At 33.5% G+C, this 14,685-nt stretch overlaps 2 protein-coding genes across 3 annotated transcripts; both read right to left on the minus strand.

The window, feature by feature from the left end:
• Nucleotides 1-1,654: 1,654 nt before the first annotated feature.
• Nucleotides 1,655-7,871, minus strand: LOC123913347 (protein DETOXIFICATION 46, chloroplastic-like). 2 transcript variants are annotated; one of them, XM_045964064.1, is made up of 14 exons: nucleotides 7,736-7,871; nucleotides 5,604-5,698; nucleotides 5,135-5,243; nucleotides 4,979-5,034; nucleotides 4,605-4,660; nucleotides 3,966-4,104; nucleotides 3,708-3,845; nucleotides 3,205-3,273; nucleotides 2,985-3,095; nucleotides 2,764-2,892; nucleotides 2,532-2,609; nucleotides 2,372-2,443; nucleotides 2,204-2,260; nucleotides 1,655-2,112 (listed from the first exon to the last, which is right to left on the minus strand). In XM_045964064.1, the coding sequence occupies exons 2-14, from the start codon at nucleotides 5,670-5,672 to the stop codon at nucleotides 2,017-2,019; spliced, it is 1,179 nt and encodes a 392-aa protein (XP_045820020.1). In that variant the 5' UTR covers nucleotides 5,673-5,698; nucleotides 7,736-7,871; the 3' UTR covers nucleotides 1,655-2,016. The 2 variants fall into 2 exon arrangements, with proteins under 2 accessions (XP_045820020.1, XP_045820019.1); XM_045964063.1 differs by lacking the exon at nucleotides 7,736-7,871 and adding an exon at nucleotides 5,976-6,603.
• On the minus strand, nucleotides 7,655-13,601 carry LOC123913345 (protein DETOXIFICATION 46, chloroplastic-like). The gene is made up of 14 exons (XM_045964061.1): nucleotides 12,988-13,601; nucleotides 12,808-12,902; nucleotides 12,047-12,155; nucleotides 11,805-11,860; nucleotides 11,437-11,492; nucleotides 10,795-10,933; nucleotides 10,363-10,500; nucleotides 10,211-10,279; nucleotides 9,993-10,103; nucleotides 9,614-9,742; nucleotides 9,397-9,474; nucleotides 8,323-8,394; nucleotides 8,173-8,232; nucleotides 7,655-8,081 (listed from the first exon to the last, which is right to left on the minus strand). Exons 1-14 carry the CDS (start codon nucleotides 13,415-13,417, stop codon nucleotides 7,980-7,982), a joined length of 1,644 nt encoding a protein of 547 aa, XP_045820017.1. The 5' UTR covers nucleotides 13,418-13,601; the 3' UTR covers nucleotides 7,655-7,979.
• Nucleotides 13,602-14,685: the final 1,084 nt, after the last annotated feature.

A 14,685-nucleotide genomic window follows, 5' to 3' on the forward strand; every position in this document is an offset into this window, starting at 1 on the left:
CCGTAATCGAGTTATCTCTCCATAGAATCAAACCCCACTAAATTTGGAGTTACAAAGAGAGATTAATTACCGTTTTAGTGAAGGTATGTCCCCCAAAATTTCTGCACAAAATCTGCTTTCGAGTCACAACTTCAAAACTTCGCACAGAATTCCATTTGGATCCTTGATTCACCAAACTGGTACCGAAATGACTGCAATCGAGTTAGTTTTCCACAGAATTAACTCCACTAAATTTGGAGTTACAGAGAGAGATTAATCATCGTTTTAGTGAAGGTCTGTCCAAATTAATTATTGTATGGAACTACTACTGGTATTTTTGTCATGTCTCTTACCTTGTAGCTCATTTTTCAATAGTATTTACATTTCCGGAAAGCTAACGAAATTAACCTTGTTGTCATTTAAATTTCTTCAAATTTGGAGTTACGATGTGTTTGGTAGAAGATGTTGAATTTGAAGGTCATAAGTAGATTTCTGCAAAATTAGTAATTGGACAGACCTTCACTAAAACTGTAATTAATCTCTCTTTGTAACTCCAAATTTAGTGGGGTTTGATTCTATGGAAATCTGACTCGATTATGGTCATTTCGGTATCCGTTTGGTGAATTATTGATCCAAATTGAGTTGTGTGCGAAGCTTTGAAGTTGTGACTCGAAAGCAGATTTTTGCAGAATTTTGGGGGACATACCTTCACTAAAACGGTAATTAATCTCTCTTTGTAACTCCAAATTTAGTGGGGTTTGATTCTGTGGAAAGATAACTCTATTACGGTCATTTCGATATCCGTTTGGTAAATTATTGATCCAAATTGAGTTGTGTGCGAAGCTTAAAAGTTGTGACTCGAAAGCAGAATATTAGGGGGGCAAAATCCAAAAAAATATAAAATAGGGGGGGTAAAAGTCCGCGTTTTAAAATAGGGGGGGTAAAATTCTGATTTAATCAAAACAGAGGTGACAAAACTGCATTTAAGCCAAATTTATTTATTTACCAAAAAAAATTAGGATATGTTTGAATTGATCTACTACTATCCTATCCTTACAAAAAAAAAAATTAGGATATATTTGAATCCAATCCTTCTACGTATAAATCTTGTCTTTTAAGAAGAATTTATGAAAATAAATTTTTTATTTTTTAAAACTTGTTATCCAGCCTTAGGACCGACTAATCCAAGAGAACTAATTTCAGAGTTTTTTTTTGGACATTTATGAAAATAACTTAGATAATTGTCATAAGTCTTTTTTCATCTTATTTATATAAGTTCAGGTTATGAAAATGGTGAACATTTTGGTACACGTGGATATGTACGAGTACACATATTATGTGGATATCGATATACAATTTAATTTTTTTTCCACTACCAGTATCCCACCTTTTAGACCGTCTAATTTGGTTCGGGGTCAGTTCTGTCATCAAGTGATTCCAACCCCCTATCGATTGCAGTTGCAGGAGATCGAATCGTGGTCTTCTCTACCAAGTTCAGAGCCAATCACCACTAGACCAAATAAGATGTAAAAAAATGCTACAAATGTTTAAGTAACCGTTAATATTAGTATAAATAAAATATGTTATTTTTATATATTTCTAAAGAGGAAGAATATAATATTGAATATATTATTCAACATACCATCATGAAAATTTGTGTAATTGAGCAACCAAGTGAGAAGAAAACAAGCTCATGAAACGACATATAAAGATAAACTTCTCAATCTTGGGGAGGATATTCGCGAGAATTTGAATAAGATTACAACTATGCTTTGTTTGAATGGCCTTGGATAGTAGTTGATCACTATTTGATTGTTCAAAGACAGTGATCTTTGTTTTTCCTAAATATGGAGGTTTCTCTGTATGGATCAAGATTCCTAACACTAACTACATCTTGAGACTGTTGTTGCAAGGCATGACAAAGCATTTCAGACAATCTCATTAAATTTCATTATTTGATAATTGCCGCATCACGTGCACAGAACCAAATTCCCAAGTTTACATGAATATGCATTTATAAATGACTTTTCCTCGAAGCTAGACGGTCCTCAACTTTTGGTTTATACTTGCCTCTCCCGAATATAAAATGCCGTTAGGAGAAACAAGGCGCAAAAGAGCCACTGAAAACCGAGCCTAATAACCATTTTGAAGAATTACATGTCATAATATTTTAATGAAACCATAATGACCATATCTTTTAAGCTATATTAGATCAGAGTCTTACCCACTGAAATCCAGCTAGGGTAAACCAACATCCTTGCAAACCATATCTACTAAAGATCTGGCATCAATATGAATTCGGTTTTAGTTAGTGTTCCAAGTTACAACACAAATACACAATAGTTCAAGCAATATTAGTATAGATACCAGAAAATAGCTAAATAGTTGTTACCAATAATAATAGAGCAGCCAGAAAAAAGCATCCACATGTTGACAAGCTAAAAAATCTTAAATCCTGTCCTGCCTGCATAATCAAATGAGCAATTTACAAACTACCAAAATATCAAAATTCCTTAGACAATTAGATTCTGAATATTCTAACAGAAACATACCAGCAATGTTCCCTCCAGGCTGCGAGTAGAGGGTGTCACAGCTAGTGCAACAAAGAACGGAATCAGTGTCCTATGCATCTGCATGATCATAAATATAAAAGTTAATTACTAACTTAGGCCTTAATTTAATTTAACAACTATCGGCTTTTACATCTATATATCTTGTCACACAAAATAGACAAGGAAGATATTGAAAGATTGCGAAGTTAAATTTGAAAATGAGAGGACTGACCTTCTGGATGACCATCTGATCAGATGTAAATATGTATGGGAATAACCAAAGAAGAGATGTTCCAATAATCCCTAACAACAATCCAAGTATAGCTCCGATAATCACTAGTGACCTTAGTAGCAATCGGGCCTGTGGATATTACAAATATTCAGAGATCTTAACAATTCAAGGACAAGTTTTGTCAATAGTGATTTGTGATATTGCGAATGAGTAACATTAACCTTTGCCAAATTCTTATTTACTCCATACATTAACTCAGGCATAAATGATTGTGCTGTTTGGCAGAGAGGTTCGCCCCACACTGTACACGCCATGTAGATTTGAATCATGACCTGAAGTAAGAGTTAAGTTATCACTGACCATGAATTTGGTGTTCTAAATATGAGCAGATAGAAAGCAAGAGAATAAAGTTTCACAATAAGTGAAAAAATGGAAACAAACTTGATGAGCGGCCATTGTTTGTGTACCGATTGATGTAGCAATGTATATAAGTAGAGAAAAGAAAGCCACCTGAACATCATAACTTCAAATTTATATTAAAAGATTAGACTACTCCACAAATATAATCAAGGGTTAATAGGTGTTTACCCCTTACAATGTGCGCGAGTTTTGGTTTACCCCTGTAATGTATTTATTTCTTTTCGATTACCCCCCCTGTAATGTGAAGATGTCGTCCTTTACCACTCTCATTGAATATGTGGGCTTAAGATTCCTTTTTTTTCCCGTGATGTTAGCGAAATTTGGATTACTCCCCTCACTGGCCATACAATGTCATCACTTATGTGGAATCTTAAGTCAACATATACCACGAGGGGGGTAAACGACAAAATCTTCACATTACAAGGGGGTAGTCGAAAAAAAAATATTACAGGGGTAAACCAAAACTTGCCCACATTCCAGGGGGTAAACACCTATTAGCCCTATAATCAAATACTTAATGCAACCTTTGATATTGATGTCAAATATACAGGAGCAGCAAGACCAAGTATTGTTCGAAATTCCTTCAATGAAGGAACGGAGAAGGCATATGCATTGTATCCCCTCTTATTTAGGGTTTGAATCATCATATATGAAGCAACAACCTATAAACAGAAAGGGAAGAGGAAAAGCAGTATATAATTATGTTAGCGCATCGAAAATAGAGGAAACTATATATCATGCAATGACAATATAATGATGTGTATAGTGTTTTCTCAACTTACTTGTGATGCCATTGTAGCCCATGCTGCCCCTGCAATACCATAGCCTAAAAAGCTGCACAAAATTATATCACCAATTCCATTTATAATACTTGCAGCAGCCAAAGCCTTTAAGGGTCCCCATGAATCTTTCATACCAAGACTGCAAAAGAGAATGTGAATACAAAGACAATGAATAATTTAGAACCTAATGCTCGAATTCCAACAAATTAAGTACCAGTTTTTTCACCATATAATGGAAACAAAACATTTTTGTTATCATAAAGCATGCCAACATTACATTTAACTCTGCTGCCAAACTGCTTAAAGAACAGTTTTAAGTAGTAAAAGTAGGGAGAAAATAATGCACACTTTCATATAAATATAAGAAACGCATGAGAAATCACAAGCATAAAGAAAGTAGTATTGACAAATTCATAAAGAAGTCTCAGAAATGTCAAAGGGCATAAAATTTTAGTCGAGAATTTTTTAGCGAATACTAAGACAAATTAACCAAATCGAACCACATTTCAACGCAATGGATATAGAGAACCGAGAAACACAAAATTAGAATGTATAAGGCATTATCTCATATTTGACATTTCAATTTGCAGCCATTCCCTTCAGAAAATCATACATGTGAAATAAATAGCATATTTGCACCTTGCACTCTGAGCCACCCATCCAACAAGTAAAGCAGGCCACGACAAGGCTCGAATCTAACACCAAAAAGAAAAACTCAATATAACTAAATCAAGCAGATGATGTTTCCTTTGCTGGATCATGTTCAAGATATATATAAATAGTAAATACTAAGGAGACAAAAGCAGAATCTGATTTTCAATCAAGCTTGTATTCCTTGGTTAGAAAATGTTGTCATATAACCTTTATTTAATGTTACAAGAACAAAAAATGGAACCTACTTCCATTTCCTTCCCTCCATAAAATGTAGTATAATTTCGTGAGATTATAAGGCATTACTTGCAAGTTACAGTCTTTGATTAAATCAATGTGTATAAAATTAGAAGATAAATTACCTGCACATAAGTATTAGCTGCAGGTACTACATGTGCATTCTTTGGCCCAGTAAAAGCTGATAAAGACATAATATAATCAGAAAATTAATCAGTGACAAGATTATCTTTGTTGTCCTTGCCCTAAAGCACTCCAATCAGTAACAAGATTATGAATACCGGAAAGTGTTGCTGCACCGAATAACTTTGTAGACAAAAGCATCACCAAGCCACAAGCCAACCCAATAAAAAGCAGGATAGACAAGTGATGCTGCACATCCTCTCTATCCTACAAAAAACATGTTCACTCATGAAGCAATTCCTTTAAATGTGGCGTAGACATGTTCATTGATATGAAACAATAATACCAAAAACTTTACTTAAGTGATACGGTAGATATAGTCAAAGAGGCAGAGTTATTTAGACATAGGAACAGTTGTTTAGACTTAGTTAGAGTTTACATCTTTTAACTTACCCTTATGTGAATTCACAAATAAGTATACATCTTTCTAATCCAATTTTTTTTATAAAAAAACCAGTAAAGATATTTTACAAAAGTGCATATGTGGAAAAAATGATGGTAATAAAATTCTGCCATATGTTATTAAGAAAATATTGTTCTTAGTTAGAACAGATAGAAGAAACTAACCTGTTTAGCAAGGGCAGTAGCAATTATATTGGATGTAACAACCGACAGAAACATGAAAGTTAAGGTCATGTAATCACAAACAACTGTTGCAGGACCTGCTTGTGGGAAATGAAAATCACATTGAGTGTTGTTAAGGATTCGCTGTATATCTTTTTACTGAAATTATTACATTTTCTAGCAATTTTTTTTTTTAGTTATTGTAATTTTTTTAAAATAACTTTCAACTGATGAAGCAATGAACTAGACATGATGCAGGCACGTAGACACCGAGTTGGTATGGACATCAGAGACGCGTTAAATATTCGATATGAAGTGAGTGCTACATAAGTTGCAATTTAGAAGTACAATAACTGTTTTTTGTGTGTTGGATACCTAAAGCAGCTAGCTCAGTTGAACTTCCCTGACCAACAACTGCGGTATCAATGAGACTCATGAGTGGATCACATAACCATAACCCGATAGCTGGTCCAGTAAACTTCACAATTTCCTTCATCTGATTCCACACACTCTGCTCAGATAGTTCTTTTATCTCGCACATTTCTTCACAACAGTCTTCATCTTCGGATTCGCCATTTTGTTCATGACTTCCAACTACGCAAGTGGTTAAAATCCCAATGCGAGGATGTTTTGATGCCGCGAAGACTAAGTTTGAAGAAATAGTAACAGTGTCGTTAAGAAGGGAATTAGTTACGTGGAAACGGCGGAGAGGTAAGTGAGAAGGTGATGTGAAGTTGAAGATTTTGAGGGGAGAGGTGTGATGAAAGTGTAGTGAGAGTTTGAGTGTCATTTTGGAAGGGAAAGGAAAACAGTTTTTGTGATCAACGTGTGTGAGGAAGAAAAAGTCTAGTTTGCAAATTGCAATACAGATAAGAGGAGTAAGTATGAATTGATATTTGCTATTTAAAGAAATGGTTTTGTTAACATGTGACCTAAGGAAAACGGGAAGAGTCAATTTATAGTGTGAGCGATAATGAACAGTTGGAAATGGAATTCAATTATTGTTGGTCTTTTGTGTTAGTGGTGTGATTTCAAAAGCTAATTAATAATTGAATTGGATTACATATGTCCGGTGCTAATCATTTACCATCATCAATCTTGAATGAATAGTTTGAGATGAAAGGAATATCCAGTGATAAAATATTTGGTAGTTATTTTTAAAAAATGGTTAAGAAATAGGCCTACAGAGTTGGTGTATAGTCGTTAAACTCTTAATTTTAAAACTAATTGTGTTTAATCACGTGCCTATGAACAATTATTGGAGGATCATCATTTTGTGATAAGATCCGTAAATATTCTGATTTGTTAAGATGTTTGATCTTTGTCTATCCCATATGTAGAAAAGTGTGTTTATTTGGAGATATTGACACATTAGAATATAGCCCCGACAATGATTAGGAATGACTTTTGTCTATTTTTAATTTAACATTTTCTGAACCTAGTCTTTCACTTTTTGAATAAGAGAGAATTAAGAAAAATAAAAATAATGCATAGTACAAAATTTGTATATTTAACTAGTATTTTAAGTAGAAAACTGTTTTTTATGCAAAAAAATATCATTGCATAAAATGAAATTAAACTCTCTTTTGTATTTAAATTGATAATTGAGTTACACTTTTTTTACTAATATAATTTGTATTTTAATTTCAATGTATTTGTATGGAAGCAAACACCCGGCCGAATAAATACACTCATCACATGAGTGAGTTGGTTCAAATTTGACATTGTGGATTTTGGTGTAACCCAGTAGACGAAATTTGATTAAATTGGGTAATATATTGTACCAAAACTAGTCCAACATGAGCATGCACACCTGTGGAAAAATGCTTCCATTTCTAATAAATGTAAAGTATTAAGAGTCTCACATTGCATGAGAAATAGCCTAAAAATGGATTTATAAGTGCAAGACATCCCTACCTAGGGATGTAAATTTTATACTCAAAATTTTAAGAATGAGAACATCTTTATTCTCACCTATTTCTAAATGACCGTAGGTCTTAAGGTTTCCACATATTAAAAAACTAGTAAATGAATTATCATGACAATTTATAAAAAAAATATAAAACTATCAGGGACAAATTTAACATTGATTTGTGTCAAAAGCCACCATAAAAATAGAAAGGTTTGCCAATTACCTTGATCACAAAGAAGATATGTTCAGGGCGGTGGGTTCAATTTTCCCACATCACATTCCCCATTTCCCCGCTTGGTATCCGATACAACTCAGCACCAGTAGTTTCCCTGCACTGATTTATATCGATATTGTTGAAATGAATGCCTATTTTGTAACGTATCTAACAAGATTTGCAGGTAGCAGACAACATGCTTCTATTTGTATAATGTATCATGAACTAATAAAATTAAAATGTAGCTCCAAAACTATGCAGTCTTCAAATTTTGCAACTCATTCTGGCTTATATCTTCCGAGTATAAAACGCCATTGGGAGATAGAAGGCGCAGAAGGGCCATTGAAAACCGAGCCTAAGTAACAGACACAATATTTCTCTGTTAGAATATGTTTATTGATGAAATAATACTAGCACTGCATATAAATTCTAGGTCCGAGTCTTACCCATTGAAATCCAGCAAGGGCAAACCAACAGCCTTGCAAACCAAATTTACTAGATAGGATCTGCATTGAGGTAAATTGTGTGTTACAGAAAACTTGGTCAAGCAATATTACTATGTACACCAGCAAGCCAAGGGAATTAAAAGATGGTACCAATAATACTAGAGCATTCAAACAAAAGCATCCAGTCATTGACAAACTTAAAAATCTTAGATCACGTCCAGCCTGCATAAGCAAATATACACAATTAACTTACAACCTTAAAATAATAACACTTATTATATAATGCATTCAGTTGCCTTTCTTTGAATGAGTAGTAAAAAGAAGCAAGCTGGATAAATATATTAAATTGTCACGACTATTGGGGAATCCGGAAAGCACCAGGATCTACAACAGGCCAATGATCCAGGACAAGCAAGTTATCGAGACACCACATCTCCACAAAAAATCTTATTGCATTGGATACATAAGTCATCTCTATTATATATGAAACATTTAGTCCATTCATAGTCGATGTGGGACGAACCACCGACACTTGAACCCAACAATCTCCCTCTCAAGTGTGAGTCTCTCACATTCGTATACTTGCACCACTATTACAACAAACGGAACACGCCTCCAAACTACACCACCAAAAAGGGAAATAATGGAAGTCCTTAAACATCCTAGATGAGTAAGTATGCGATAAGCAGTTAGTATTGATATATTCTTTACAATTTATTATAGACAAGTTGAACCGGACTGTTGAAATTAAAGGGAAATAATGGAAAACATAGAATATTAATAACATCGTATAATAGGAGATATATCTTTGTAAAACAGAAATCTAATACTCCTTCCCTGTTATCTTTGATAACAATATGATGTTTTAGGAGTATTGATCTCGGACATGATGTAGAGTTACCAAATAGTTAAGAGTTAGATCCAGAGCTACCAAATAGTTAAGAGTAAGATCCAGAGCTACCAAATAGTTAAGTAGGCTTATGCTTTTTTTAGTGCCTCAAGTGCAAAGGCTATTTCATAATGAAACTAGTAAAAAGATATAAAATCACTATGGAACCTATGCGAAACAGATTAGGCTTTTCAACAGGCATGGTTTTTGACAGTCATTTGTATGCAAAATATCTAGGTCAGATAATGGTATAGTACAACGAGTACAGATCCAACTGAATAAGAAAACCCCTTAAATAATAAAAATCCAAATATTCTAATCTAACATGAGCGTACCAGCAATGTTCCCTCCAGGCTGACAGTTGCAGGTGTCACCACTAGCGCTAAAAAGTACGGAATCAGGATCCTATGCATCTGCATAATAAGAAAAACAATTTAACCTCTAACATAAGCCTTAATTCCAAACTTATAGTTATTTAAACATTCAAGAACAAATTAGACAAAGGCGATAATGAAATATTTTGAACAAATATTTAAACATTCAAGAACTGACCTCCTGGATGACCATCTGATCAGGTGTAAACATGTAGGGGAATAACCAAGGAACAAATGTTCCAACAGTCCCAAAAAGCAGCCCAAGTACAGCTCCAATAGTTAAAAGAGACCTTAGAAGCGACCGAGCCTGTCAAGATAATATAAACTGAGGGAACTTTTGAATATACATAGCAATATATGGAGAGAATCTACAATATGAATTGGTAAGGAGAACATGCTATCATTGTTCAAAACTACCCTTCAAACAAACAAGAAATATGATCCTCCTATATATAATATGAAATTCAACTGAGCACAAAAGAGAGCTCTAAAGCGGATACTGTATATATCAGGTTGGAGGAGAGATCTTTTGAAATCAGTGAATGAGTATCACTAACCTTTGCCAAACTCCTATTCACTCCATACATAAACTCAGGCATAAATGATTGAGCAGTTTGGGAGAGAGGTTCACCACATATTGTGCATAAATTGTAGATTTGAAGTATAACCTAACATAAGAGTTGAGTTATCAATGTTCGTGAGTTTGGTGTTCAGAAAATGCGCAGATAGACAGCAAATGAATAGTTGTAAAATACAAGAAAGGAATAAAACTAACTTGGTGAGCAGCCATTTTATGTGTACTCATTGATGTAGCAAAATATATAAGCAGAGAGTAGAAAGCCACCTACACATTAGAACATCCAGTTATATTTAAAGGTTACTACTCGAGATAAAGAGCCACAAATATAGCAAAATACATTATCCAACCTTTAACGTAAATGTTACAAATACGGGAGCAGAAAGACTAAGTATTGACAAAAATTCCTTCCCTGAAGGAATGGAGAAAGCAAATGCATTGTATCCCTTCTCGATTAGAGTTTGGCTCATCATATATGCAGCAACAACCTGAATACAGGAAGGGGGGGTGCAAAAGCAGTGCACATTGATTAATTTAGTGCATTGAAAATAGGCAAAAATATACGATACCATTAAATAATCATGATGTGTGGAAAATATTCTGAAGTATTAATAAATTTTTGTAAATACAAACACTAATATGAATATATAGAATAAGCTCTAATTCATGGGCTTGATTAGTAACCCAAATACAAAAAAGATAATAGTTATATGATATGTGCCTACACTATAATTACTTATTTACGAATTATGACATGATGCATATGAGTTTGTTCAGCATACTTGTGATGCCAATGTAGCCCATGCAGCCCCAGCAATCCCATAGTTGTAGTATCGGCACAGAATTATATCACCAATTCCATTTATAATACTGGCAGCAACCAAAGCCTTCAAAGGTCCCCAAGAATCTTTCATACCAAGACTGCGAGAAAGAAATATGAATTAAATGAGAACCTAATCGTTATAAATTAGTAACTTTTAAATCACAAAAAGCAAACAGTCAACTAAATTTTACATTAAACTCTTCTCAGGTTAAATAACACTTTGCTCAGACAGTTCAAATAACAATTTAGGTACTAAGCGCAGAGAGAGGATAATTCACATGTTAATTTAAATATAAGAAGCAAATGATGTATATCATCAACATAGAGCAACGAGTATTGAGTGACCAAGGGAGCCTTGGTACCGGAGAAATGTCAAAGCGAGCAAAAATTGAGCCAAATATATCTGAGCAACTATTAAGACGAACTTTATCACCAAATTTGAACAGCGTTTCGAAAGAATTGATATAAACTAAAATAGAATGTGGAGAACAGAATCTCATATTTGACATAAAGTTTTGTAAATTGCAACAACCCGTTTTATTTGAACAATGCAACAACCCATTTTAGAAAGTCACACGAGAAATAAATAGTATATTTGCACCTTGCACTTTGAGCAACTGATCCAACAAGTAAACAAGGCCATGCCAACCCTCGAATCTAACACCAAAAGAAATTCAGTGTGACTAAATCAAGCAGAGAGGATGATTCATTAATTTCAATATGTAAATAATGAAGAAACAAAAACAGAATCTTATTGAAAGGTTGTATACTTTTTCTTTTTTTTTGGTAAAGAAAAGGTTGTATACTTTATTAAAAGAAATGTTGCCATGGAATTTTTTTTCCCTATTAAAAGAAATGAAAATTGAAATTGCTCATTTCTCGCCATAAATTGTTTTATGTTTTCTTGAATTTTAAAAACATCAATTACAATCTTAATTTAAATTGAAGGATAGTAATCAGGAAAAAAACCTGGAGATATGTATCAGCTGCGGGTACTAAATGTACATTCTTCGGTCCAGTAAAAGCTACAAAAGGCATAAATATAAAAATTAATCACACAGGGTTGGCTCTGTTACCATTTATGCATTGGTTAATAGGCATAAATATAAAAATTAGTCACACGGGGTTGGCTCTGTTACCATTTATGCATTAGTTAATTACTATTATCCCAAAAAAGTGACACAACTGGACAAAGCTCTCATTTTCAATACCTGCAAGCGTTGTTGCACCAAATAATCTTGTGAACAAAAGCATCACCAAACCACATGTTAACCCAATAAAAAGCAAGACAGATATGTTATGCTGCACTTCCTCCCTATCCTACAGAAACATACTTATTAATCAAAGGCAGTGCAGTAAATCGTAAAAATTGTGCACATAAAGTCGTGGATGTGATACATAACAATAATGCCTAAAAGTTTACGGGTCTTCTGTGTGTTCACACAATTTCATTGTAGCAATACATGCACCTGTTCATACATTATTTTATATATTATCCTCCGCTTCTGTCATTCTCCGGTATATATAGGTCACATCTCTTATATAATTGTCATTTGGTCAATTCCTAGTCAATATAAGACTAACCACTGACTTGAATTCTAACAATCTTCACACCCATTTTAAATCTCTCACATCACTATACTTAAACCATAAAGCACACCCCCCAATTCCATTGTCAGAAAGACTTTTGATACAAGGATCTACTCTCACTCTCCCATCAAGTTAACTCGGATCCAATACCGCTTGTTGGAGAATCCATGAAGCACAGGGACCAACAACTAGTTAATAATAAGGATCAACAAAAGACCAAAACTACGCACCACCAAAACCTACCGTATCACCTTGTATTGTAGTATATCATCGATTTAGCTCATTCACAACCAATGTAAAACTAACCACTCACACAACTATCAGTTCACAAATACATATTCATCAACATTTTCTATCCAATAAAAAAGGGGGAAAAACTAACCTGTTTAGCAAGTGCAGTAGCAACCATATTTGAAGTAGCAATCGACAAAAACATGAACAAGTAGCTCAAATAATCACAAAAAACAGTAGCAGGACCTGCACATGGAAACGAAATTCATATGCATCATACATTATTGCGCAATTTCAATAATTAAACAGTAAATGCGATTAAAAAAAATACCTAAAGCAGCTAGTTCAATTGAACTTCCTTGACCAACAACCGCAGTATCGATTAGACTCATCAACGGTCCACATAACCAAAGTCCAATTGCAGGTCCAGTAAACAAAACAATTTCCTTCATCTGAATCCATATACTCTGCTCAATCAATTCCTTCACTTCTATTTCTTCTTCAAAACCCTCACTGATTTTGTCTTTTTCTTCAAATTGATCTGTGAATTCGTGGTTTTGAGCTACGCGTGCTGTTAGGAACCCGAATCGACGGTGCTTCGATGATGCAATGGATTTGTTTGTTGAATGGATAGTTGCGTTGTTCTTGAAAAGGGAAGGTGCAAGGAACTGAAGAGGTAAATGGCGGTTTGAATGTGAAATGAGGTTGGGGTTTTCGAGGAGAGAAGTGTGATTCAAATGTGGTGAGAATTTGTGCGCCATTTTTGTTGCAGAAAGAGAAGAAGGCAACGAAAAATTGGGAAGATGAGAGAAAGTGGAAAGAAAACGAGTGGTTGTAACGTTGAAATTCGCGGGAACGATAACAGGTCCGGGAGTTTTTTTATTTTTATTTTTGATATATATAAAAAAAACAAAATAATAAAGACCTATGGTGATTTTTTATTCCAAGTATCCCTATCATATCATAAATAAAAGTGCTGCAATACCCTACTTTTTGAAAAAAGTAGAGGTAGTATTGAAGAAGTATACAGAAAAAGTGTTATTTATAGTGTGGGTGAGTGAGAGTAGTAGTAAATAAGTTAGTTGATTTTTTATTTTTATTTTTTTTGAAAAGGCAAATTAAATTAGTTGTATATGTTTGATTTGTATATGTTTACCATTTTTGAATCGAGAAATATGATATTTTCATTTCTCACTTCATTTTATTTTTCCTCTTTGAGTTTCTTCACTCTATTATAAGAAATGACATTTTCTTTTAATGTTGTTGATAACTATTTACTCTCGTCCTTTTTATAATGAACACTTTGAAAAAATCACACGGACCAAGAAAATACATGTATACCCAAGAAAACACACTTTTATAATGTACATAGTTATTTTCATTTAATACTCTTTTAAATTTAAATTTATTTCATGTATACCCTTATTTAATTACTCTTGATTCAACTAATTTACTTATTTTAATAAATAAGGGCATAAGTGAAATTAAACATTTAAAACATTTGAAAATTGGTCAAAATTTCTTATAAAAAGGACCAATTTTTTTTCCAAAGTGTTTCTTATAAAAATGACCTATTTAACATGAACCTCATATTTTTCTGAGAAATTTCAAGGCCGGGAAGAACATTTTAAATTAGTGATAGGCAAATTGAATTCTCTTGTTGCTATAAAGAATAAGATTCAACAAATGTCTTCTTAAAAAATGGTGAACATATACACCGACACTATTTACTACTACTCTCACTCACCAACACTATAAATAACACTTCTTCACTACAACTTCTACATTTCTTCTCTACACTTCTTCACCGCAACTTCTACATTTTTTCACTACTTTTTTTTTTTATCACTACATTTCTTTACTACTACCTCCACAATACTTCACAAAATGGCTAATTTATGGATTGTTCAAGATCACATGTCACAAAAAATTGAAGATAAACAAAAATTGGTGAAGATTTTTTATATTTCATATTTATTATAAATTTATGTGATTCTTTTATTTATATATTCTTCTATTTATATTTGTT

This window comes from Trifolium pratense, linkage group LG3 (assembly GCF_020283565.1).
Source record: "Trifolium pratense cultivar HEN17-A07 linkage group LG3, ARS_RC_1.1, whole genome shotgun sequence".
Taxonomy (NCBI): domain Eukaryota; kingdom Viridiplantae; phylum Streptophyta; class Magnoliopsida; order Fabales; family Fabaceae; genus Trifolium; species Trifolium pratense.

Excerpts from the sequence above, each read along its gene's own strand:
- LOC123913347 (XM_045964063.1), bottom strand. The coding sequence starts at position 6,390 with ATGACACTCAAACTCTCACTACACTTTCATCACACCTCTCCCCTCAAA. Across the intron at positions 2,893-2,984 it reads TAAATAAGAATTTGGCAAAG|GCCCGATTGCTACTAAGGTC; the intron begins GTTAATGTTACT and ends TAATATCCACAG. Across the intron at positions 2,261-2,371 it reads TGGCTGCTCTATTATTATTG|ATCTTTAGTAGATATGGTTT; the intron begins GTAACAACTATT and ends TATTGATGCCAG.
- LOC123913345 (XM_045964061.1), bottom strand. The coding sequence starts at position 13,417 with ATGGCGCACAAATTCTCACCACATTTGAATCACACTTCTCTCCTCGAA. Across the intron at positions 10,501-10,794 it reads GGGCTACATTGGCATCACAA|GTTGTTGCTGCATATATGAT; the intron begins GTATGCTGAACA and ends TCCTGTATTCAG. Across the intron at positions 9,743-9,992 it reads TGAATAGGAGTTTGGCAAAG|GCTCGGTCGCTTCTAAGGTC; the intron begins GTTAGTGATACT and ends TTATCTTGACAG.